General features: G+C 49.7%; 1 protein-coding gene across 1 annotated transcript in view; it reads left to right on the top strand.

Annotated features, from left to right (window-relative positions):
• Window positions 1-21,379, top strand: part of LOC148453950 (protein sel-1 homolog 3-like) — a 304,083-nt gene that overhangs the window by 117,069 nt on the left and 165,635 nt on the right. The window contains exons 20-21 of the mRNA XM_088461460.1: window positions 7,591-7,700; window positions 18,016-18,143. Coding sequence (XP_088317586.1) covers window positions 7,591-7,700; window positions 18,016-18,143 — 238 coding nt within the window. The remainder of the gene's footprint in view (window positions 1-7,590; window positions 7,701-18,015; window positions 18,144-21,379) is intronic.

The raw sequence follows: 21,379 nt of genomic DNA, 5'->3' as shown, positions 1-21,379 counted from the left end.
GAGCTGCCTCTGTAATTCAACTTTAGGAGAGTAGAGAGCTGCCTCTGTAATCCAGCTGTAGGAGAGTGGTCTCTGTAATCCATCTGTAGGAGAGTGGCCTCTGTAATCCAGTCGTAGGAGAGCTGCCTCTGTAATCAAGCTGTAGGAGAGTAGCCTCTGTAATCCATCTGTAGGAGAGTGGCCTCTGTAATCCAGCTGTAGGAGAGCTGCCTCTGTAATTCAACTTTAGGAGAGTAGAGAGCTGCCTCTGTAATCCAGCTGTAGGAGAGTGGTCTCTGTAATCCAGTCGTAGGAGAGTGGCCTCTGTAATCCAGCTGTAGGAGAGTGGCCTCTGTAATCCAGCTGTAGGAGAGTAGCCTCTGTAATCCAGTCGTAGGAGAGTGGCCTCTGTAATCCAGTTGTAGGAGAGTGGCCTCTGTAATGCAGTCGTAAGAGTGGCCTCTGTAATGCAGTCATAGGAGAGTGGCCTCTGTAATGCAGTCATTGGAGAGTGGCCTCTGTAATGCAGTCGTAAGAGTAGCCTCTGTAATCCAGTCATATGAGAGTTGCCTCTGTTATTCAGTCGTAGGAGAGTGGCCTCTGTAATCCAGCGGTAGGAGAGTGGCCTCTGTAATCCAGCGGTAGGAGAGTGGCCTCTGTAATCCAGCTGTAAGAGAGTAGCCTCTGTAATCCAGCTGTAGAAAAGTGGCCTCTGTAATCCATCTGTAGAAGAGTGGCCTCTGTAATCCAGCTGTAGGAGAGTGGCCTCTGTAATCCAGCTGTAGGAGTGTAGCCTCTGTAATCGAACTGTAGGAGAGTGGCCTCTGTAATCCAGCTGTAGGAGAGTGGCCTCTGTAATCCAGCTGTAGGAGAGTGGCCTCTGTAATCCAGCTGTAGGAGAGTGGCCTCTGTAATCCATCTGTAGGAGAGTAGAGAGCTGCCTCTGTAATCCAGCTGTAGGAGAGTAGAGCGCTGCCTCTGTAATCCAGCTGTAGGAGAGTAGAGAGCTGCCTCTGTAATCCAGCTGTAGGAGAGTAGAGAGCTGCCTCTGTAATCTAGCTGTAGGAGAGTAGAGAGCTGCCTCTGTAATCCATCTGTAGGAGAGTGGCCTCTGTAATCCAGCTGTAGGAGAGCTGCCTCTGTAATTCAACTTTAGGAGAGTAGAGAGCTGCCTCTGTAATCCAGCTGTAGGAGCGTGGTCTCTGTAATCCAGTCGTAGGAGAGTGGCCTCTGTAATCCAGCTGTAGGAGAGTGGCCTCTGTAATCCAGCTGTAGGAGAGTAGCCTCTGTAATCCAGTCGTAGGAGAGTGGCCTCTGTAATCCAGCTGTAGGAGAGCTGCCTCTGTAATTCAACTTTAGGAGAGTAGAGAGCTGCCTCTGTAATCCAGCTGTAGGAGAGTGGTCTCTGTAATCCAGTCGTAGGAGAGTGGCCTCTGTAATCCAGCTGTAGGAGAGTGGCCTCTGTAATCCAGCTGTAGGAGAGTAGCCTCTGTAATCCAGTCGTAGGAGAGTGGCCTCTGTAATCCAGTTGTAGGAGAGTGGCCTCTGTAATGCAGTCGTAAGAGTGGCCTCTGTAATGCAGTCATAGGAGAGTGGCCTCTGTAATGCAGTCATTGGAGAGTGGCCTCTGTAATGCAGTCGTAAGAGTAGCCTCTGTAATCCAGTCATATGAGAGTTGCCTCTGTTATTCAGTCGTAGGAGAGTGGCCTCTGTAATCCAGCGGTAGGAGAGTGGCCTCTGTAATCCAGCGGTAGGAGAGTGGCCTCTGTAATCCAGCTGTAAGAGAGTAGCCTCTGTAATCCATCTGTAGAAAAGTGGCCTCTGTAATCCATCTGTAGAAGAGTGGCCTCTGTAATCCAGCTGTAGGAGAGTGGCCTCTGTAATCCAGCTGTAGGAGTGTAGCCTCTGTAATCGAACTGTAGGAGAGTGGCCTCTGTAATCCAGCTGTAGGAGAGTGGCCTCTGTAATCCAGCTGTAGGAGAGTGGCCTCTGTAATCCAGCTGTAGGAGAGTGGCCTCTGTAATCCATCTGTAGGAGAGTAGAGAGCTGCCTCTGTAATCCAGCTGTAGGAGAGTAGAGCGCTGCCTCTGTAATCCAGCTGTAGGAGAGTAGAGAGCTGCCTCTGTAATCCAGCTGTAGGAAAGTAGAGAGCTGCCTCTGTAATCTAGCTGTAGGAGAGTAGAGAGCTGCCTCTGTAATCCATCTGTAGGAGAGTAGCCTCTGTAATCCAGCTGTAGGAGAGTAGAGAGCTGCTTCTGTAATCCAGCTGTAGGAGAGTAGAGAGCTGCCTCTGTAATCCAGCTGTAGGAGAGCTGCCTCTGTAATCCAGCTGTAGGAGAGTAGCCTCTGTTATCCAGCTGTAAGAAAGTAGCCTCTGTTATCCAGCTGTAAGAGAGTAGCCTCTGTAATCCAGCTGTAGAAGAGTGGCCTCTGTAATCCAGCTGTAGGAGAGTAGCCTCTGTAATCCAGTTGTAGGAGAGTGGCCTCTGTAATCCAGCTGTAGGAGAGTAGCCTCTGTAATCCAGCTGTAGGAGAGTGGCCTCTGTAATCAAGCTGTAGGAGAGTAGCCTCTGTAATCCAGCTGTAGGAGAGTGGAGAGCTGCCTCTGTAATCCAGCTGTAGGAGAGTAGAGCGCTGCCTCTGTAATCCAGCTGTAGGAGAGTAGAGAGCTGCCTCTGTAATCCAGCTGTAGGAGAGTAGAGAGCTGCCTCTGTAATCCATCTGTAGGAGAGTAGCCTCTGTAATCCATCTGTAGGAGAGTAGAGAGCTGCCTCTGTAATCCAGCTGTAGGAGAGTAGAGCGCTGCCTCTGTAATCCAGCTGTAGGAGAGTAGAGCGCTGCCTCTGTAATCCAGCTGTAGGAGAGTAGAGAGCTGCCTCTGTAATCCATCTGTAGGAGAGTAGCCTCTGTAATACAGCTGTAGGAGAGTAGAGAGCTGCCTCTGTAATCCAGATGTAGGAGAGTAGAGCGCTGCCTCTGTAATCCAGCTGTAGGAGAGTAGAGAGCTGCCTCTGTAATCCATCTGTAGGAGTAGCCTCTGTAATCCAGCTGTAGGAGAGTAGAGAGCTGCCTCTGTAATCCAGCTGTAGGAGAGTAGAGAGCTGCCTCTGTAATCCATCTGTAGGAGAGTAGCCTCTGTAATCCAGCTGTAGGAGAGTAGAGAGCTGCCTCTGTAATCCAGCTGTAGGAGAGTAGAGAGCTGCCTCTGTAATCCATCTGTAGGGGAGTAGCCTCTGTAATCCATCTGTAGGAGAGTAGAGAGCTGCCTCTGTAATCCAGCTGTAGGAGAGTAGAGCGCTGCCTCTGTAATCCAGCTGTAGGAGAGTAGAGCGCTGCCTCTGTAATCCAGCTGTAGGAGAGTAGAGCGCTGCCTCTGTAATCCATCTGTAGGAGAGTGGCCTCTGTAATCCAGCTGTAGGAGAGTAGAGAGCTGCTTCTGTAATCCAGCTGTAGGAGAGTAGAGCGCTGCCTCTGTAATCCAGCTGTAGGAGAGTAGCCTCTGTAATCCAGTCGTAGGAGAGTGGCCTCTGTAATCCAGTTGTAGGAGAGTGGCCTCTGTAATCCAGTTGTAGGAGAGTGGCCTCTGTAATGCAGTCGTAAGAGTGGCCTCTGTAATGCAGTCATAGGAGAGTGGCCTCTGTAATGCAGTGATAGGAGAGTGGCCTCTGTAATGCAGTCGTAAGAGTAGCCTCTGTAATCCAGTCATATGAGAGTTGCCTCTGTTATCCAGTCGTAGGAGAGTGGCCTCTGTAATCCAGCGGTAGGAGAGTGGCCTCTGTAATCAAGCTGTAGGAGAGTAGCCTCTGTAATCCATCTGTAGGAGAGTGGCCTCTGTAATCCAGCTGTAGGAGAGCTGCCTCTGTAATCAAGCTGTAGGAGAGTGGCCTCTGTAATCCATCTGTAGGAGAGTGGCCTCTGTAATCCAGCTGTAGGAGAGCTGCCTCTGTAATTCAACTTTAGGAGAGTAGAGAGCTGCCTTTGTAATCCAGCTGTAGGAGAGTGGTCTCTGTAATCCATCTGTAGGAGAGTGGCCTCTGTAATCCAGTCGTAGGAGAGCTGCCTCTGTAATCAAGCTGTAGGAGAGTAGCCTCTGTAATCCATCTGTAGGAGAGTGGCCTCTGTAATCCAGCTGTAGGAGAGCTTCCTCTGTAATTCAACTTTAGGAGAGTAGAGAGCTGCCTCTGTAATCCAGCTGTAGGAGAGTGGTCTCTGTAATCCAGTCGTAGGAGAGTGGCCTCTGTAATCCAGCTGTAGGAGAGTGGCCTCTGTAATCCAGCTGTAGGAGAGTAGCCTCTGTAATCCAGTCGTAGGAGAGTGGCCTCTGTAATCCAGTTGTAGGAGAGTGGCCTCTGTAATGCAGTCGTAAGAGTGGCCTCTGTAATGCAGTCATAGGAGAGTGGCCTCTGTAATGCAGTCATTGGAGAGTGGCCTCTGTAATGCAGTCGTAAGAGTAGCCTCTGTAATCCAGTCATATGAGAGTTGCCTCTGTTATCGAGTCATAGGAGAGTGGCCTCTGTAATCCAGCGGTAGGAGAGTGGCCTCTGTAATCCAGCGGTAGGAGAGTGGCCTCTGTAATCCAGCTGTAAGAGAGTAGCCTCTGTAATCCAGCTGTAGAAGAGTGGCCTCTGTAATCCAGCTGTAGAAGAGTGGCCTCTGTAATCCAGCTGTAGAAGAGTGGCCTCTGTAATCCAGCTGTAGAAGAGTGGCCTCTGTAATCCAGCTGTAGGAGTGTAGCCTCTGTAATCGAACTGTAGGAGAGTGGCCTCTGTAATCCAGCTGTAGGAGAGTGGCCTCTGTAATCCAGCTGTAGGAGAGTAGCCTCTGTAATCCAGCTGTAGGAGAGTGGCCTCTGTAATCCATCTGTAGGAGAGTAGAGAGCTGCCTCTGTAATCCAGCTGTAGGAGAGTAGAGCGCTGCCTCTGTAATCCAGCTGTAGGAGAGTAGAGAGCTGCCTCTGTAATCCAGCTGTAGGAGAGTAGAGAGCTGCCTCTGTAATCCAGCTGTAGGAGAGCTGCCTCTGTAATCCAGCTGTAGAAGAGTGGCCTCTGTAATCCAGCTGTAGAAGAGTGGCCTCTGTAATCCATCTGTAGGAGAGTGGCCTCTGTAATCCAGCTGTAGGAGTGTGGCCTCTGTAATCCAGCTGTAAGAGAGTAGCCTCTGTAATCCAGCTGTAGAAGAGTGGCCTCTGTAATCCAGCTGTAGAAGAGTGGCCTCTGTAATCCAGCTGTAGGAGAGTGACCTCTGTAATCCAGCTGTAGGAGAGTGGCCTCTGTAATCCAGCTGTAGGAGTGTAGCCTCTGTAATCGAACTGTAGGAGAGTGGCCTCTGTAATCCAGCTGTAGGAGAGTGGCCTCTGTAATCCAGCTGTAGGAGAGTAGCCTCTGTAATCCAGCTGTAGGAGAGTGGCCTCTGTAATCCATCTGTAGGAGAGTAGAGAGCTGCCTCTGTAATCCAGCTGTAGGAGAGTAGAGCGCTGCCTCTGTAATCCAGCTGTAGGAGAGTAGAGAGCTGCCTCTGTAATCCAGCTGTAGGAGAGTAGAGAGCTGCCTCTGTAATCCATCTGTAGGAGAGTAGCCTCTGTAATCCAGCTGTAGGAGAGTAGAGAGCTGCTTCTGTAATCCAGCTGTAGGAGAGTAGAGAGCTGCCTCTGTAATCCAGCTGTAGGAGAACTGCCTCTGTAATCCAGCTGTAGGAGAGTAGCCTCTGTTATCCAGCTGTAAGAGAGTACCCTCTGTAATCCAGCTGTAGAAGAGTGGCCTCTGTAATCCAGCTGTAGGAGAGTAGCCTCTGTAATCCAGCTGTAGGAGAGTGGCCTCTGTAATCCAGCTGTAGGAGAGTAGCCTCTGTAATCCAGCTGTAGGAGAGTGGCCTCTGTAATCAAGCTGTAGGAGAGTAGCCTCTGTAATCCAGCTGTAGGAGAGTGGAGAGCTGCCTCTGTAATCCAGCTGTAGGAGAGTAGAGCGCTGCCTCTGTAATCCAGCTGTAGGAGAGTAGAGAGCTGCCTCTGTAATCCAGCTGTAGGAGAGTAGAGAGCTGCCTCTGTAATCCATCTGTAGGAGAGTAGCCTCTGTAATCCATCTGTAGGAGAGTAGAGAGCTGCCTCTGTAATCCAGCTGTAGGAGAGTAGAGCGCTGCCTCGGTAATCCAGCTGTAGGAGAGTAGAGCGCTGCCTCTGTAATCCAGCTGTAGGAGAGTAGAGAGCTGCCTCTGTAATCCATCTGTAGGAGAGTAGCCTCTGTAATCCAGCTGTAGGAGAGTAGAGAGCTGCCTCTGTAATCCAGCTGTAGGAGAGTAGAGAGCTGCCTCTGTAATCCATCTGTAGGAGAGTAGCCTCTGTAATCCAGCTGTAGGAGAGTAGAGAGCTGCCTCTGTAATCCAGCTGTAGGAGAGTAGAGAGCTGCCTCTGTAATCCATCTGTAGGAGAGTAGCCTCTGTAATCCATCTGTAGGAGAGTAGAGAGCTGCCTCTGTAATCCAGCTGTAGGAGAGTAGAGCGCTGCCTCTGTAATCCAGCTGTAGGAGAGTAGAGCGCTGCCTCTGTAATCCAGCTGTAGGAGAGTAGAGCGCTGCCTCTGTAATCCATCTGTAGGAGAGTGGCCTCTGTAATCCATCTGTAGGAGAGTAGAGAGCTGCTTCTGTAATCCAGCTGTAGGAGAGTAGAGCGCTGCCTCTGTAATCCAGCTGTAGGAGAGTAGAGCGCTGCCTCTGTAATCCAGCTGTAGGAGAGTAGAGAGCTGCCTCTGTAATCCATCTGTAGGAGAGTAGCCTCTGTAATCCAGCTGTAGGAGAGTAGAGAGCTGCCTCTGTAATCCATCTGTAGGAGAGTAGCCTCTGTAATCCAGCTGTAGGAGAGTAGAGAGCTGCCTCTGTAATCCAGCTGTAGGAGAGTAGAGAGCTGCCTCTGTAATCCAGCTGTAGGAGCGTAGAGAGCTGCCTCTGTAATCCATCTGTAGGAGAGTAGCCTCTATAATCCAGCTGTAGGAGAGTAGAGAGCTGCCTCTGTAATCCATCTGTAGGAGAGTAGCCTCTGTAATCCAGCTGTAGGAGAGTAGAGAGCTGCCTCTGTAATCCAGCTGTAGGAGAGTAGAGAGCTGCCTCTGTAATCCAGTCCCTTGTTCTTTTAAACATTCCAGGATACATCACTAATCTTGTATTTTCTCACATTAATCATTGCACTCAGTGATAGGGGTTGGGGTGTTATCACCCTGCCCGTGCATTGCCACAGTGAGGGGCGGCTCTCCCCACCTGGGTGCAGCTAATTCTCGGGTGGAAGATTCATCAGTCAGTCAGTGGCACACAGTAACCTGTATGCGCCCAGCCCCCATGGGACCACTGGTGTGATTTACATTAGAGAAGGCCCACGGCCCTGCTCACATGAAATGCGTCTGACAGCACTTGGGGGGGGATAAGGCCACAGGGACTATGAGGCTCTGAGGGAAACCAGTACACCCAGGAGCACTGTGCAGGTGTTGGCACTATACCAGTTACAGGATGCTTTATCTGGGATGGAGATGTGTAATAACAGCAGTGATGTGTGAGACGGATGATATAACTGCATGTACTGCCCTATGCTGCATTATAATTACACCCTACTTCCCCTTGCTTCCTGCAGCTCAGATAAAGATGGGCGACCTATTCTACATGTCCCATGGGCGGAGGAAGAGGGACGTGCGTGCAGCAGTGCAGATGTACACGGCGGCCGCTATACAGCGAGATCCACAGGTAACAGACCGCCAGCACTGCCGGGCTCTGTCTGATGTACAGGTGTCTCTATTACTGCACCTGCAGAGTATCACACCACCATGTTCCTGTCCACCAGACCTTGTTATCTGATGTACAGGTGTCTCCATTGCTGTTACCTGCTAATCCCCGGCCTGCAGAGTATCACACCACCATGTTCCTGGGCTGCAGACCTTGTTATCTGATGTACAGGTGTCTCCATTACTGCTACCTGCTAATCCCCGGCCTGCAGAGTATCACACCACTATAGTCCTGTGCTGCAGACCTTGATATCTGATGTACAGGTGTCTCCATTACTGTTACCTGCTAATCACTGGCCTGCAGAGTATCACACCACCATGTTCCTGTGCTGCAGACCTTGTTATCTGATGTACAGGTGTCTCCATTACTGCTACCCAGGGCTGCCATCAGAAATTGCGGGGCCCAGTACTGACAAAATAGGTAGGGCCCCCCCAGTGGTAGGCGGAGCTGTGGATGTGGGTGGAGCTACCCTGGGAGTAGGACATCAACCAGTTTAAAAATTCTCAAAGCTTAATCTGTGGGGGCAGTTGGACTAGGGGGGACTAGGGGGGGCTAGGGGCAGGAAAGGCCGGCTGGACTGGACGAGGGGCAGGGTAGGCATGCTGAACTAAGGGGCTCAGGGAAGGCTGACTGGACTGGGGCAAGGAAGGCAGGCTGGCTGGACTAGGAGGGGGGGGGGTCACAGAAAGGCTGCCTAGAATGGGGCCAGGCAGGGAAGACAGGTGGGCCGGACTACGGGGACGCTGAGAAGGCTTGCTGGACTAGATGGATGCAGAGAAGGCTGACTTGACTAGGGGGACGCAGAGAAGGCTGGCTGGACTGGGGGGCTCAGGGAAGGCAGACTGGCTATTCTAGGTGGGGTTGCAGAAAAGCTGGCTAGACTGGGGCATGGCAGGGAAGACAGGCTGGCTTGACTAGTGAGATGCAGGGAAGGCAGAGAAGGCTTCCTGGACTAGCGAGACACAGGGAAGGCTGGCTGTACAAGGGGGACACAGGGAAGGCTGGATGGACTAGGGGGACGCAGGGAAGGCTGGCTGTACAAGGGGGACACAGGGAAGGCTGGCTGTACAAGGGGAACACAGGGAAGGCTGGCTGTACAAGTGGGACACAGGGAAGGCTGGCTGTACAAGGGGGACACAGGGAAGGCTGGCTGTACAAGGGGGACGCAGGGAAGGCTGGCTGTACAAGGGGGACGCAGGGAAGGCTGGATGGACTAGGGGGACGCAGGGAAAGCTGGCTGTACAAGGGGGACGCAGGGAAAGCTGGCTGTACAAGGGGGACGCAGGGAAAGCTGGCTGTACAAGGGGGACGCAGGGAAGGCTGGCTGTACAAGGGGGACGCAGGGAAGGCTGGCTGTACAAGGGGGACGCAGGGAAGGCTGGCTGTACAAGGGAGGTGCAGGGAAGGCTGGCTGTACAAGGGGGACACAGGGAAGGCTGGCTGTACAAGGGGGACACAGGGAAGGCTGGCTGTACAAGGGGGACACAGGGAAGGCTGGCTGTACAAGGGGGACACAGGGAAGGCTGGCTGTACAAGGGGGACACAGGGAAGGCTGGCTGTACAAGGGGGACACAGGGAAGGCTGGCTGTACATAGGCTCAGCAGTCAGCACCTGTCTCTCCATAGGCTCAGCAGTCAGCACCTGTCTCTCCATAGGCTCAGCAGTCAGCACCTGTCTCTCCATAGGCTCAGCAGTCAGCACCTGTCTCTTCCATAGGCTCAGCAGTCAGCAACTGTCTCTTCCATAGGCTCAGCAGTCAGCACCTGTCTCTCAGGCTCAGCAGTCAGCACCTGTCTCTCCATAGGCTCAGCAGTCAGCACCTGTCTCTCCATAGGCTCAGCAGTCAGCACCTGTCTCTCCATAGGCTCAGCAGTCAGCACCTGTCTCTCCATAGGCTCAGCAGTCAGCACCTGTCTCTTCCATAGGCTCAGCAGTCAGCACCTGTCTCTTCCATAGGCTCAGCAGTCAGCACCTGTCTCTTCCATAGGCTCAGCAGTCAGCACCTGTCTCTCAGGCTCAGCAGTCAGCACCTGTCTCTCCATAGGCTCAGCAGTCAGCACCTATCTCTCCATAGGCTCAGCAGTCAGCACCTGTCTCTCCATAGGCTCAGCAGTCAGCACCTGTCTCTCCATAGGCTCAGCAGTCAGCACCTGTCTCTCCATAGGCTCAGCAGTCAGCACCTGTCTCTCCATAGGCTCAGCAGTCAGCACCTGTCTCTTCCATAGGCTCAGCAGTCAGCACCTGTCTCTCCATAGGCTCAGCAGTCAGCACCTGTCTCTTCCATAGGCTCAGCAGTCAGCACCTGTCTCTTCCATAGGCTCAGCAGTCAGCACCTGTCTCTCCATAGGCTCAGCAGTCAGCACCTGTCTCTCCATAGGCTCAGCAGTCAGCACCTGTCTCTCCATAGGCTCAGCAGTCAGCACCTGTCTCTTCCATAGGCTCAGCAATCAGCACCTGTCTCTCCATAGGCTCAGCAGTCAGCACCTGTCTCTCCATAGGCTCAGCGCTGATCCATTGATGACTCAATCGTCAATGGTTTCACACGATTGGATAGAAACCATCAACTGCAGAAATGTGATTGGGCAGCATCTCCCTCCCCAGTCTCTGATCAGCCAAGGGCCTGCGCCTATCATTCCCCCTTATCACCATCCCCGGGATGCCGTCAATATCACGACAATCGGGATGCCGGCGCTTAGAATACCGGCGCCGGAATTCCCAACACCTATCAGAATCTCGACAGCCGGCATCCTGACAGTAAGTACCGGGGTTATGGGGAGGGTTAGAATTTGGGGTTAGGATACTGTGCGACAGGTGTCGGTATCCAAACCCTGACGGGATGACGGCATCGGGATTGTGACTGCCGGGATCCCGAGCGCTGGTATCCCCTACCCAAACCCATCCCCAGCTATAGCTACAGCTACCATAACTTCTCCTGGACTGAATAATAGAAGACACCAGCGGAATCAGTATATGAGGCAGATCCGGCAGAGAGACATAACCAGGAGTTTGGGATTATTGCAGTGTGCAGATTGTGCAGAGCTGTACTCACAGTAACGCCAGCAGGCAGCGGGTATGGAGCGGAGCATACAGCGGAGCGTCCCGTCATGTATGTGCAGTGTACAGATTGTGCAGAGCCGTACTCACAGTAACACCAGCAGACAGAGGGGATGGAGCGGAGCATACAGCGGAGCATCCAGTCATGTATGTGCAGTGCGCAGATTGTGCAGAGCGGTACTCACAGTAACACCAGCAGACAGAGGGGATGGAGCGGAGCATACAGCGGAGCGTCCAGTCATGTATGTGCAGTGCGCAGATTGTGCAGAGCCGTACTCACAGTAACACCAGCAGGCAGCGGGGATGGAGCGGAGCATACAGCGGAGCGTTCCATCATGTATGTGCAGTGCGCAGATTGTGCAGAGCCGTACTCACAGTAACACCAGCAGGCAGCGGGGATGGAGCGGAGCATACAGCGGAGCGTCCTGTCATGTATGTGCAGTGTACAGATTGTGCAGAGCCGTATTCACAGTAACGCCAGCAGGCAGAGGAGATGGAGCGGAGCATACAGCGGAGCATCCCGTCATGTATGTGCAGTGTACAGATTGTGCAGAGCTGTACTCACAGTAACACCAGCAGACAGAGGGGATGGAGTGGAGCATACAGCGGAGCGTCCCGTCATGTATGTGCAGTGCTCAGATTGTGCAGAGCCGTACTCACAATAACACCAGCAGACAGAAGGGATGGAGCGGAGCGTCCCGTCATGTATGTGCAGTGCGCAGATTGTGCAGAGCCGTACTCACAGTAACACCAGCAGACAGAGGAGATGGAGCGGAGCATACAGCGGAGCGTCCCGTCATGTATGTGCAGTGCGCAGATTGTGCAGAGCCGTACTCACAGTAACACCAGCAGACAGAGGAGATGGAGCGGAGCATACAGCAGAGCGTCCCGTCATGTATGTGCAGTGCGCAGATTGTGCAGAGCCGTACTCACAGTAACACCAGCAGACAGAGGAGATGGAGCGGAGCGTCCCATCATGTATGTGCAGTGCGCAGATTGTGCAGAGCCGTACTCACAGTAACACCAGCAGACAGAGGAGATGGAGCGGAGCATACAGCAGAGCGTCCCGTCATGTATGTGCAGTGCGCATATTGTGCAGAGCTGTAATCACAGTAACACCAGCAGACAGAGGAGATGGAGCGGAACATACAGCGGTGCGTCCCGTCATGTATGTGCAGTGCGCAGATTGTGCAGAGCCGTACTCACAGTAACAACAGCATACAGAGGAGATGGAGCGGAGCATACAGCGGAGCGTCCCGTCATGTATGTGCAGTGCGCAGATTGTGCAGAGCCGTACTCACAGTAACACCAGCATACAGAGGAGATGGAGCGGAACATACAGCGGTGCGTCCTGTCATGTATGTGCAGTGCGCAGATTGTGCAGAGCCGTACTCACAGTAACACCAGCAGACAGAGGAGATGGAGCGGAGCGTCCCGACATGTATGTGCAGTGCGCAGATTGTGCAGAGCCGTACTCACAGTAACACCAGCAGACAGAGGAGATGGAGCGGAGCATACAGCGGAGCGTCCCGTCATCTATGTATCTATGTGTAGCGGCAGTATGCGATATACAGTTGGGTCTCCCTGGAGCTGAGTAACACTTCCGTGTAGTACTGTGGCTCTCAAACACAGTGACAAGATGGCGCCACACATGCTCAGTAGCACTGTATATATGGCCATCTTGGTAAAGGACTGATGCTTCAGTAAAGGAGCATCATGGAGATATATTTACATTGCCCTCCAATGAACAAACCCGCAGGCCCTTCTCACGTGGGCTCCCGCTCCTTGGCACACGCTGCAGAGGGGTTCTCCCTTATGGATCCCTTGTGTGTTCTCTCTCACAGGTTGGCTCATCTGCTCTGCTACCCCCTGCTCTCCTCCCCCCACCACTCTTCTCTCTCTTGAAACCACAGACTTCTGCTCCCTATCCCTTCCACCCTTCCCTCTTAAGGGGTCTACACACTAGGCGACCTGCAAATGGTGCGATGTCGTCAGTGATTTCCATTGAACCCTCTCCGGCAGCTCCCTGGCACTCCAGGACATGATATGGTACAATGTGACCAATGATATATCATGCATGATCTAACAATTTGCAAATTGTTAGATCGTGCGTAATATATAATGCATGCACTGCACGGATCAGTGTGATCCGTGCATGCATCTGTGTTAACAAAAAGTGTAAAAAACAATGACATGGGCTGACTAGCGGTCAGGGGTAATACTTTGGCCGAGGGAACCAGTGAAAGGGTTCCCCAGGCTGCATTACACCCCCCGCTAGAAAGAGTCCGCTGCTGGTGATGGAAAATACAAGGGACCCCTACTCTTTTTGTCCTCTGTATTTCCAAAACCAGGACCGGCTCGCTGAGTCCCGTGCTGTTTGTGCTAAATACAGGGGACCCCTATATCTTTTGTCCCTTGTATTGCTTTGGGGGGGCACGCCATTTTTTTAAATTATTTTTACACTTTTGAAGCATTTTTTTTGACAGATGCATGGATGGATCTCACTAATCCATGCTTGCATCTGCGTCAAGTTACGTCAGCATTGTGTGTGTCAGAACAACATTGTTCAGGCATAAACATTGAACGATATGCCGCGAATCGTGTACGAGATTGTCGTATCCTCAGATCTTACCTACATGCAGTAAGACCTGACAAACAACCTGTGGGTAAGCGCACTGTTATCATACACTATACGAATTGCGCGATTTGTCATTCTGATGAATCGGCCACATCGTGCATAATGACGTCTAGTGTGCAGGCACCTTTACTTGCCTCCAACTGCCAGCCCGAGGGATCTAGAGTATTAAGCCTTGGAGAGAGATAAAGTGGAGAAATTGCCCATAGCAACCAATCAGTTTCTGTCATTTATCTAGAACCGTACATGAAATGACAATTAGAAGCTGATTGGTTGCGATGGGGAAATTCTACACTTTATCTCTGTCTAAGGCTTGATACATCTTCCCACTAGTCTCCACTGGGGTCCATGGTGGCAGCACTACACAGAATTCCTGCTGTGACTGCAGTCCCCGTGTGCCTGGAAACCCCCCCTCAGTGCACCGGCGCGTGTTTCCTGCTGCAGACGCCTTTTGTTTGTTTAGTGAAAGGTTATTGTTAATTTGTTTTGTTCCTCTAATTGTGCAGTATTGTGGTATTGTGTGGTATGCAGTATTGTGTGGTATTGTGCAGTATTGTGCAGTATTGTGCAGTATTCAATTCAGCTTTATTTGGCCAAGTATACATAAATACATAAATGTACAAGGAATTTGTTCCGGATAAACACACTCCCATAAAACTTACAACAAAAAAAGCCACTCAACCATACCACAGTTACAGCCCACCCTACCCCCTCAGCCCACCCTACCCCCTCCGCTGTTCAATTCAGCTATTTAACACCATAATAGTCTGTGGAAAAAAACTATTCAGATGTCTGGAAGATCTCACCCGTTGTGACCTATACCGCCTACCAGAAGGGAACATTTGAAACAGGTGACAGCCTGGATGTACATGATCTGCTACAATATTACCAGCTCGCCTACTCATCCTGGCTAAATAGAGATCTTGAAGGGGGGGAGGTCAGTGCCAATGAACTTTTCCGCAGCCCTAACCACTCTCTGCAGTCTGTTCTTCTCCCGTTGTGTAATGGAGCTAAACCAAACAATAATTGATGTACAAAGAACAGACTGAATTATTGTTGAATAAAAGAGGACTAACAATTCTTGTGGCAGATTAAACTTCCTGAGCTGCTGCAAAAAATACAGCCTCTGCTGAGCCTTCTTCACAATGGCGTCCACATTGGTTCCCCATTTTAGATCCCGTGAAATCACTGAACCCAAAAACCTGAAGGAGTCCACCACTGTATCACTGATAACAACAGGAGACATCGCAAGCGGCCGTCTTATAAAATCCACTATCATTTCCACTGATTTCTGTGGGTTTAGCTCTAAATTATTCTCCCAACAATAGATGGCCAACATTCCACCACTCTCCTATAAGCGGACTCATCACCATCACTAATAAGGCCTACGACGGTAGTATCGTCCGCAAATTTCAGTAGTTTTACAGATGGCTCATCAGAAGTGCAATCATTTGTGTACAATGAAAAGAGCAGAGGCGAAAGGACACATCCTTGAGGGGCCCCCTGTGCTGATTATTCGACCACTAGATGTGAACCTCCCTCACCTCACCTGCTGCTTCCTGTCCTCTAAGAAATTAATGATCCAGCGACACATCGGACCAGGAACCCCCAAACTAACCAGCTTAGGGTAAAGTTTTCCTGGATCAATTGTGTTGAACGCTGAACTGAAGTCAACAAATAAGACCCTTACATATGTTCCCGGCAAGTGGAGATGTTGCAGGATAAAATGCAGCCCTAAATTGACTGCGTCCTCCACCGACCTATTTTCCCTATAGGCAAACTGCATAGAGTCCAAAAAGGGGCCTACAGTATCCTTCAAGTAGGTCACTACTAGTCGTTCAAGTGTTTTCATGACCACCAAAGTCAAAGCGACTGGTCTGCAGTCAACAGGGGATTTCTTAGGCACTGAGATAATTGTGGCACACTTAAAAACGGATGGAACTACACACAGTTCCAAAGATGCAGTAAAAATCCCTGTAAAAACCGGGGCCAACTGTTCAGCACAGATCTTCAGGCTAGACGGTGACACTCCATCTGGGCCAGGTGCTTTCCTGGTCCTCAGCCTCTTGAACTGTTTGGCCACCTCAATCTCCTCCACCCTCAAGGCAGATGAGCTATCTGTGCTACATGGCGGAGGGATACCAAAAGACCCGCCTATTTGACCTCGGTCAAAATTAGGGCGAGACATTAAATCCGGCTTTTCAAACCTACAATAAATATTATTTAGTTCATCTGCCAATTCCTGGCTCATAACAGAGTGGGGAGATGTCTTCCTGTAGTTAGTAATATCTTCCAGGCCTCTCCACATCGACACAGGATCATTAGCTGCAAATTGTACTTTTAGCTTTTCGGCAAAACACTTTTAAGCCGCCCTGATCTCCTTAGTCAGAGTGTTCCTGGCCTAATTATACAGGATCCTATCCCCACCTCTGTAGGCCTCCTCCTTGGCACAGCGAAGCTGCCTAAGTTTACCAGTAAACCAAGGTTTATCATTATTAAAAGCACGGAAAGTTTTTGTTGGGACACACAAATCCTCACAGAACCTGATATACGATGTTACAGTATCTGCTAAATCATCTAAGTCAACAGTTGCAGCCTCAAACACACTCCAATCAGTGCACTCAAAGCCCGCCTGAAGCTTCTCCTCTGCTTCATCAGTCCATTTCCTCACTACCTTGGCTACAGGCTTAGCTGACCTAAATTTCTGCCTGTAGGTTGGTAACAATTGAACCACACAGAGATCCGAAAGACCAAGAACAGCACGAGGAATGGAGCGATAAGAATCCCTTAATATAGTGTAACAGTGATCTAAAATATTTGTATCCCTCGTCGGGCACCTAATGTGCTGCCTATACTTAGGTAACTCCTGCCTTAAATTTGCTTTATTAAAATCTCCCATAACAATTAATAAAGAATCCGGAAATTGGCGCTCCATGTCAGTTATAGAAGCCGCCAAATGCTTCACTCGCACAAGCCTGCGGAGGAATATACACCCCTACCATAATAAAAGAGGCAAACTCCCGCAGAGAATAAAATGGCCTGCAATTAATGAAAATACACTCTAAATAAGGGCTACATGACTTGTACAACACCACAACATCTGTGCACCAGCCTTCATTAACATAAAAACAAATCCCACCCCCTTTGTCTTCCCCGATGATTCCCTCACACAGGCCCTGATTCAGAGCCGGACGCTCTGACAGAGCGCTCGCTCTGAATCAGGGCCGTTCTTTTTATTTTTTAGAACGGTCTCCTAGCAGCTCGCATAGCTGTGGGTGACCACCCACAGCTATAGCGAGCGGCCAGGAAGATGGTCGCGATGGTCAAGAAGTCCATCGCGACCATCGGGCTTGCGACAAGACCCTTGTGGTAGGGTCTCGTGGCCACAAGCCCCAGAGAGATTTCGGCTCTAACACAGCCGAAATCTCTCCCACTGACATCACTCGTGATGTCAGTGGGGCTGCCCCCAAACGGAGGCGTTCACATGGGAACGCCTCCGTTTGGGCAGCCACTCCCCCGGCCCGCCCACCAAAGGGGGCATGCTGTCACTCAACATCGACAGCACGCCCCCTTTGGTACAAGACCCGGAGCGACGGTTTTCCCGTCGCTATCCGTGTCTCGTGCATGCGCACAATGGAGCCGGCTCTGTCGTGCGCATGCCCAGTGGGCCACCATCGACCCAATTGCGAGCGCTCAGCACTTGCGACCAGGTCTGAATCAGGCCCACAGTCCCCTCTATACAGGTGGAAACCCGGCAACTGTAAGAGTTCATCTGGGATAAGTTCCTCCAACCAGGTCTCAGTAAAACATAAGATGGCAAATCCCGAAATGCCCCCATTTGACCTGTCAAGAAGCAGCAGCAGCAATTCATCCAGTTTATTAGTCAAGGAACGAACGTTGGCTAACAGGACTGCTGGGAGCGCAGACCTGTGTCCTCTTCTCCTCCACCTGACCAGCACCCCAGCTCTCATCCCTCTCCGGCGTTTCCTCCTCCCGGCTGCTCTGCCAGCTGGCCCGCTAGGCTCCCGTAACCCCAACCTTATCCCTTGCCCAGACTCATACTGAGTCACAGCGTCTTCCACATCCAGCTCACAGGGGACCTCCGCACCCCCGATCCTACCAGTATTGGTGGTATTGTGCAATATCGATCCTACCAGTATTGGTGGTATTGTGCAGTATTGTGGTATTGTGCAGTATTGTGGTATTGTGGTATTGTGCAGTATTGTGGTATTGTGCAGTATTGCAATATTGTGGTATTGTGCAGTATTGTGGTATTGTGCAGTATTGTGGTATTGTGGTATTGTGCAGTATTGCAATATTGTGGTATTGTGCAGTATTGTGGTATTGTGCAGTATTGTGGTATTGTGCATTATTGCAATATTGTGGTATTGTGCAGTATTGTGGTATTGTGCAGTATTGTGCAGTACTGCAGTATATACTGTCACAAATAAATGAAGTAATTATAATGGTATGTCCTTTTGATGATATCATGGTATATTCAGTGAGTAACCCTGGCTGCACAGTGCTGCAGTATACAGACATAGGACCATGCTGTAATCAGTCACCCATCCTGTGTTGTGATTGCAGGGTCTGTACAGTCTGGGGATCCTGGTGGAAGAAGGGGTCTCTCTACCCAGGTCCACACTTCATCAACTTGGATTCAACAAATCCGTCTCCAGCCATAACTACACTATTATCATGGAACTGTACAGGAGGTAAGAATGTACATTGGCAGGTGGGGTTTTGACTGGGGCGGTACACCTGTCAAACCGTAACGCAGGTGTCCTAAGGCGAGCTCAGGGAGGACAGAAACCTCCCGTGGTGCCCATCTGCTCCACGGGAGGTTTCTGTCCTCCCTGAGCTCGCCTTAGGACACCTGCGTTACGGTTTGACAGGTGTACCACCCCAGTCAAACTCCCCATGAGAGAGAGTAGCACCAAAAACAACAGGAGAAGTTAGAAAGTAGCACCAATAACATCAGGGAGTAATGAGAGAGAGTAACACAAATAACAACCAGGAAGTAATGAGAGAGAGAGTAGCACCAATAACATGAGGGAGTAATGAGAGAGTAACACCAATAACATCAGGGACTAATGAGAGAGAGAGTAGCACCAATAACAACGAGGGAGTAATGAGAGAGAGTAGCACCAATAACATCAGGGAGTAATGAGAGAGAGAGTAGCACCAATAACATCAGGGAGTAATGAGAGAGAGTAACACCAATAACATCAGGGAGTAATGAGAGAGAGTAACACCAACAACATCAGGGAGTAATAACAGAGCAGCACCAATAACATCAGGGAGTAATGAGAGAGTAGCACCAATAACATCAGGGAGTAATGAGAGAGTAGCACCAATAACATCAGGGAGTAATGAAAGAGAGTAACACCAATAACATCAGGGAGTAATGAGAGAGTAGTACCAATAACATCAGGGAGTAATGAGAGAAAGTAGCACCAATAACATCAGGGAGTAATGAGAGAGCAGCAGCAATAACATCAGGGAGTAATGAGAGAGCAGCACCAATAACATCAGGGAGTAATGAGAGTGAGAGTAACACCAATAACAACCAGGAAGTAATGAGAGAGAGAGTAACACCAATAACATCAGGGAGTAATGAGAGAGAGTAGCACCAATAACATCAGGGAGTAATGAGAGAGAGTAACACCAATAACAACCAGGAAGTAATGAGAGAGAGAGTAGCACCAATAACATGAGGGAGTAATGAGAGAGTAACACCAATAACATCAGGGACTAATGAGAGAGAGAGTAGCACCAATAACAACGAGGGAGTAATGAGAGAGAGTAGCACCAATAACATCAGGGAGTAATGAGAGAGAGAGTAGCACCAATAACATCAGGGAGTAATGAGAGAGAGTAACACCAACAACATCAGGGAGTAATAACAGAACAGCACCAATAACATCAGGGAGTAATGAGAGAGTAGCACCAATAACATCAGGGAGTAATGAGAGAGAAGCACCAATAACATCAGGGAGTAATGAGAGAGAGTAACACCAATAACATCAGGGAGTAATGAGAGAGTAGTACCAATAACATCAGGGAGTAATGAGAGAAAGTAGCACCAATAACATCAGGGAGTAATGAGAGAGCAGCAGCAATAACATCAGGGAGTAATGAGAGAGCAGCACCAATAACATCAGGGACTAATGAGAGAGAGAGTAGCACCAATAACAACGAGGGAGTAATGAGAGAGAGTAGCACCAATAACATCAGGGAGTAATGAGAGAGAGAGTAGCACCAATAACATCAGGGAGTAATGAGAGAGAGTAACACCAACAACATCAGGGAGTAATAACAGAACAGCACCAATAACATCAGGGAGTAATGAGAGAGTAGCACCAATAACATCAGGGAGTAATGAGAGAGAAGCACCAATAACATCAGGGAGTAATGAGAGAGAGTAACACCAATAACATCAGGGAGTAATGAGAGAGTAGTACCAATAACATCAGGGAGTAATGAGAGAAAGTAGCACCAATAACATCAGGGAGTAATGAGAGAGCAGCAGCAATAACATCAGGGAGTAATGAGAGAGCAGCACCAATAACATCAGGGAGTAATGAGAGTGAGAGTAACACCAATAACAACCAGGAAGTAATGAGAGAGAGGGTAACACCAATAACATCAGGGAGTAATGAGAGAGAGTAGCACCAATAACATCAGGGAGTAATGAGAGAGAGTAACACCAATAACAACCAGGAAGTAATGAGAGAGAGAGTAGCACCAATAACATGAGGGAGTAATGAGAGAGTAACACCAATAACATCAGGGACTAATGAGAGAGAGAGTAGCACCAATAACAACGAGGGAGTAATGAGAGAGAGTAGCACCAATAACATCAGGGAGTAATGAGAGAGAGAGAAGCACCAATAACATCAGGGAGTAATGAGAGAGAGTAACACCAATAACATCAGGGAGTAATGAGAGAGAGTAACACCAACAACATCAGGGAGTAATAACAGAGCAGCACCAATAACATCAGGGAGTAATGAGAGAGTAGCACCAATAACATCAGGGAGTAATGAGAGAGTAGCACCAATAACATCAGGGAGTAATGAGAGAGAGTAACACCAATAACATCAGGGAGTAATGAGAGAGTAGTACCAATAACATCAGGGAGTAATGAGAGAAAGTAGCACCAATAACATCAGGGAGTAATGAGAGAGCAGCAGCAATAACATCAGGGAGTAATGAGAGAGCAGCACCAATAACATCAGGGAGTAATGAGAGTGAGAGTAACACCAATAACAACCAGGAAGTAATGAGAGAGAGAGTAACACCAATAACATCAGGGAGTAATGAGAGAGTAGCACCAATAACATCAGGGAGTAATGAGAGTGAGAGTAACACCAATCACAACCAGGAAGTAATGAGAGAGAGTAACACCAATAACATCAGGGAGTAATGAGAGAGTAGCACCAATAACAACTAGGAAGTAATGAGAGAAAGTAGCACCAATAACAACCAGGAAGTAATGAGAGAGAGAGTAGCACCTATAACATCAGGGAGTAATGAGAGAGAGTAGCACCTATAACATCAGGGAGTAATGAGAGAGAGTAGCACCAATAACATCAGGGAGTAATGAGAGTGAGAGTAACACCAATAACATCAGGGAGTAATGAGAGTGAGAGTAACACCAATAACAACTAGGAAGTAATGAGAGAGAGAGAGTAACACCAATAACGTCAGGGAGTAATGAGAGAGTAACACCAATAACATCAGGGAGTAATGAGAGAGTAGCACCAATAACATCAGGGAGTCATGAGAGAGAGTAGCACCAATAACATCAGGGAGTCATGAGAGAGAGTAGCACCAATAACATCAGGGAGTAATAAGAGAGAGAGAGAGTAACACCAATAACATCAGAGAGTAATGAGAGAGTAGCACGAATAACATCAGGGAGTAATGAGAGAGAGAGTAACACCAA

The sequence above is a fragment of the Taudactylus pleione genome, unplaced genomic scaffold (assembly GCF_031769625.1).
Source record: "Taudactylus pleione unplaced genomic scaffold, aTauple2 ptg001056l, whole genome shotgun sequence".
Taxonomy (NCBI): domain Eukaryota; kingdom Metazoa; phylum Chordata; class Amphibia; order Anura; family Myobatrachidae; genus Taudactylus; species Taudactylus pleione.
This window is presented reverse-complemented; position numbering and strand designations above follow the sequence as displayed.